This window comes from Oryx dammah, unplaced genomic scaffold, assembly GCF_014754425.2.
Source record: "Oryx dammah isolate SB20612 unplaced genomic scaffold, SCBI_Odam_1.1 HiC_scaffold_27, whole genome shotgun sequence".
Classification (NCBI taxonomy): Eukaryota; Metazoa; Chordata; class Mammalia; order Artiodactyla; family Bovidae; genus Oryx; species Oryx dammah.
This window is the reverse complement of record NW_024070211.1, coordinates 2,789,531-2,792,653: the sequence shown is the minus strand read 5'-3', so window position 1 is coordinate 2,792,653 and position 3,123 is coordinate 2,789,531. Positions and strand designations below refer to the sequence as shown.

Here is a 3,123-nt window from a genome sequence, read left to right as displayed (position 1 = left end):
CCTTCTCTCCACCCGCCCCTGCCAAATCCAGCCAAATCCAGCCACCTGCCTTGAGCCTGGGCATCCGGCCCAGCCCCCACGACCGTCTTCACATCAGCCCCGCATAGGGGGCGGCCCTGACTCCTACCCCCGGCCTTTGCACACACTGTTCCCTCCACCGCTCCAGGGCCCTCCTCCAGGAAGCCTTGCCCGATTGCCTCGTTCCTCCAGCAGATTGTACCTTCTGGCCACAGTCCTTCCCTCCACAGCCCGGCAACCATCTCCCCTCCTTGAATGTGAGGACCAGAGTTGGTCCACCCCAGGTGCCCAGCACAGTGTGGGCCAGGGTGGAGAGAAGAGCTGCCTTTGGCAGTACTTGTGGCACCAGACTGGGCCAGGCATCCCCTGAGGGTGGAGAAGGAAGATGCTGACAGACAGGCTCACGCTGAGGCCCGCCTCCTCCCTACCAGCCTTCGGCCTCACCTGGCGCCTCCCACTTGGATGGCTCCTAGGACCTGGGCAGGCCAGGGAGCGGTGTGTGGGGCCAGAGGGGAGCTCTGTCCCCAGCCCCCCCCCCCCCGCCCCCCGCAAGGTTGTGGCCAAGAGAAAGTGGACTCAGCATGGGGTCTGGGAGACACACCGAGGCTGGAGCAGAGGAGCTAGAGCTCCGGGCTAAGCCCTGCCCTCCTCTCCACCCTTCCCGCCTGCAACACCCTTACTTCCCTGGGGTTATCTCCTGTTCATCCGTCTGCCATGTCACCTCCTCCTGGAAGGTCTCCCCGATTTCCAGAGGAATCTGATTGTCCTCCACCATCAAAAAATGACCAAAGCTAACCTTCATGGAGCTTTTACTGCCGCCAGACTTGGGGTAACCTCCATAACCACACCATTTTATTTACTCCTTAGAAGGACATGAGAAGTGGTGGTACTATTGTCCCATTGCACAGATGAGGTAAGTGTGGCACAGGGAAGCTGAGATGCAGAACCAAGGTCTGAACCTTAACCGTCCTGCTTCTTGCTGAGCGCCACAGAGCGGGGACCCCCTGTTGGAGGGTCTTTTCTCGCTGCTGCGTCCTTACCACCAGGTATGGAGCCGTCACGAAGAAAACAGGTTGAAGAACCCAGAGACCCGGGAGGCTAGGCAGGGACAGGCCAGCAGACACAGCCCCCTCTGGCCTAGATCTCCCACACTCTGAGCCCTCAGGCCCACCTGGGGCCTGACTCCCATCCCTCCCCGTTCCCCAGAGCCTGGCATCTGGGGAAGGAAGACCACCACAGGCCGCCTGGGAGTACTGCTCCTGGGCCCCTCCTTGGGGGATGGGAGGTGCCAAGTGGGTGACGGGCAGTGAGGTAGGTAACGGGGCTCAGGGCCTCTGAGGTGAGTGTCCGCTGCAGCCGGTCCCCAGGGTCCAGGGAGAGTGGCCTCCGGCCCTGGGGAGGACAAGTCCCAAGTTGAGGTGATGGGCCAGGGGCCGTTTTCCTGGAAGAGGCGGTCAGCCAGGGCTTCAGCTCACGAGCCTTTGAGGGTGCTGGGGGGCGGTTCGGCTGGCAGTTCTGGGCTCCCCGGTGCCTCCCTGGCCTAGACCAGGGCGAGGAGCACCATCACTGCGCACTTCTCCCTTCCTGGGGGCGTTGAGAGGCCCCGGGCACTGCCCCACCCCAAGCCCGGGCTTGCCCCGTTCCTGTTCAGCTAGGGAGGAGCGGCTGGCGCTCGGACGAGGGGGCAGCATGCCGGTACACGAAGAACTGCACGGAGATCTGGGGGTCGGCGTCAAGGCCCAACATGCAGAGATGGGCTGGCCCCGCCCCGGGGGGCCCATTCAGAGCAGCTCCGCTCTGCCCTCTCTCCCTGCCCCGCAACCTGCCGGCTGGGAAGGGTCAGCCGTGGCCTCCCGGCCCGTTTGTCCCCCTCGCCAAACCCCATTCATCTGCCAGTCCAGTGCTGGGGTCCTCCTCCCCCAGGCAGCCTCCTCTGACCCCAGCCTCACCATCTGGCCTTCCTCCCCTCCTCTAATATCCTAGGGGGTCCCCCAAGTGGCGGTGGTGGCGGGCAGGGATCTGGGGACACTAGAGCTTAGCTCTTCTTCATCTCTTTGCACCCACCCTGAACGCCACAGACACTGAAACAAGGGCTACATTTACTTGTGCCGAAGGAGATCAAAGTAACGCCCTGCCTGGCCCCCCGCCCACAGACCCTCACTGAGCACGCGCGGTGTGTGAGGCCCACTGCCGAGGACTTCCAGAGGCCTCAGCTCAGGTGACTGCCCCGCAACCCGATGAGACACCGAGATGGGGACATGCAGAGTGCTCCGCGTCACACAGGACACAGGGGAGCCAGGACGGGAACTCGAGTTTCTCTGCCTCCAATCCTCCTGGGTCTCCAAGGTGCAGCTTCCCTTCTGCGGACTGGATGGGCTGGTTTTGCCCTGTTCCCCAGGGCCTTTGCACAAACTGCTGCCGCAAACATTCCTCCCTTGCCCTTGCCTCCCTAACTTCTCTTTCAGGGCACAGTTCAAATGGCACTCACGGAGGCCTCTGCTGAGCCTCTAAACCAGGACAGCCCCCTGGTCACACACACAGTTTTTCTCCACGGTACTTGGTGGCACCGCAATGAATTACTTATGATTATGTGTGTCCTGAGCTGTAAGCTCCCTGAGGCAAGGGCCATCTGTTCTTGCTCACGGCTGGAGCTGGTACCTACAGGGGTGCCCAGCACATAGGAGGTTTGACTCTTGAATGGGTGGATGGATGCATGGATGGATACAAGGATGGATGGATGCACAGATAGACGGATGGATGGATGGATGGGATATGTGGATGGATAGAAGGCTGTATGGATGCACAGATGGATGGATGGATGGATAGAAGAACGGATGACGGATACATGCATGGATGGATAGATAGATGGGATACATGGACGGATAGAAGGATGGATGGATGCATGCATAGATGGATGATGGATGGATGGACGGATAGATGATGGATGATGGATGGATGGAATATGTGGGTGGATAGAAGGATGGATGGATGCACAGATGGATGGATAGATGGATGGATAGAACAGATGGATACATGGATGGATAGAAGGATGGATGGGTGGATGGATAGATGGATGATGGATGGATGATGGATGGATAGATGGAT

At 60.1% G+C, this 3,123-nt stretch overlaps 1 protein-coding gene across 8 annotated transcripts in view; it reads right to left on the bottom strand.

Moving 5' to 3' along the window:
• Positions 1–810: 810 nt before the first annotated feature.
• The window catches only part of SLC66A1 (solute carrier family 66 member 1), a 16,539-nt gene continuing 14,226 nt past the window's right edge, over positions 811–3,123 (bottom strand). For 7 of the 8 annotated variants that reach the window (XM_040229426.1, XM_040229423.1, XM_040229431.1 and 4 more), the window contains one exon: positions 811–1,737. In XM_040229426.1, coding sequence (XP_040085360.1) covers positions 1,666–1,737 — 72 coding nt within the window. In that variant the 3' untranslated portion in view covers positions 811–1,665. Of the gene's footprint in view, positions 1,738–1,762; positions 2,677–3,123 lie in introns of those variants that run through there. The other variant, XM_040229425.1, reaches the window with a different exon arrangement.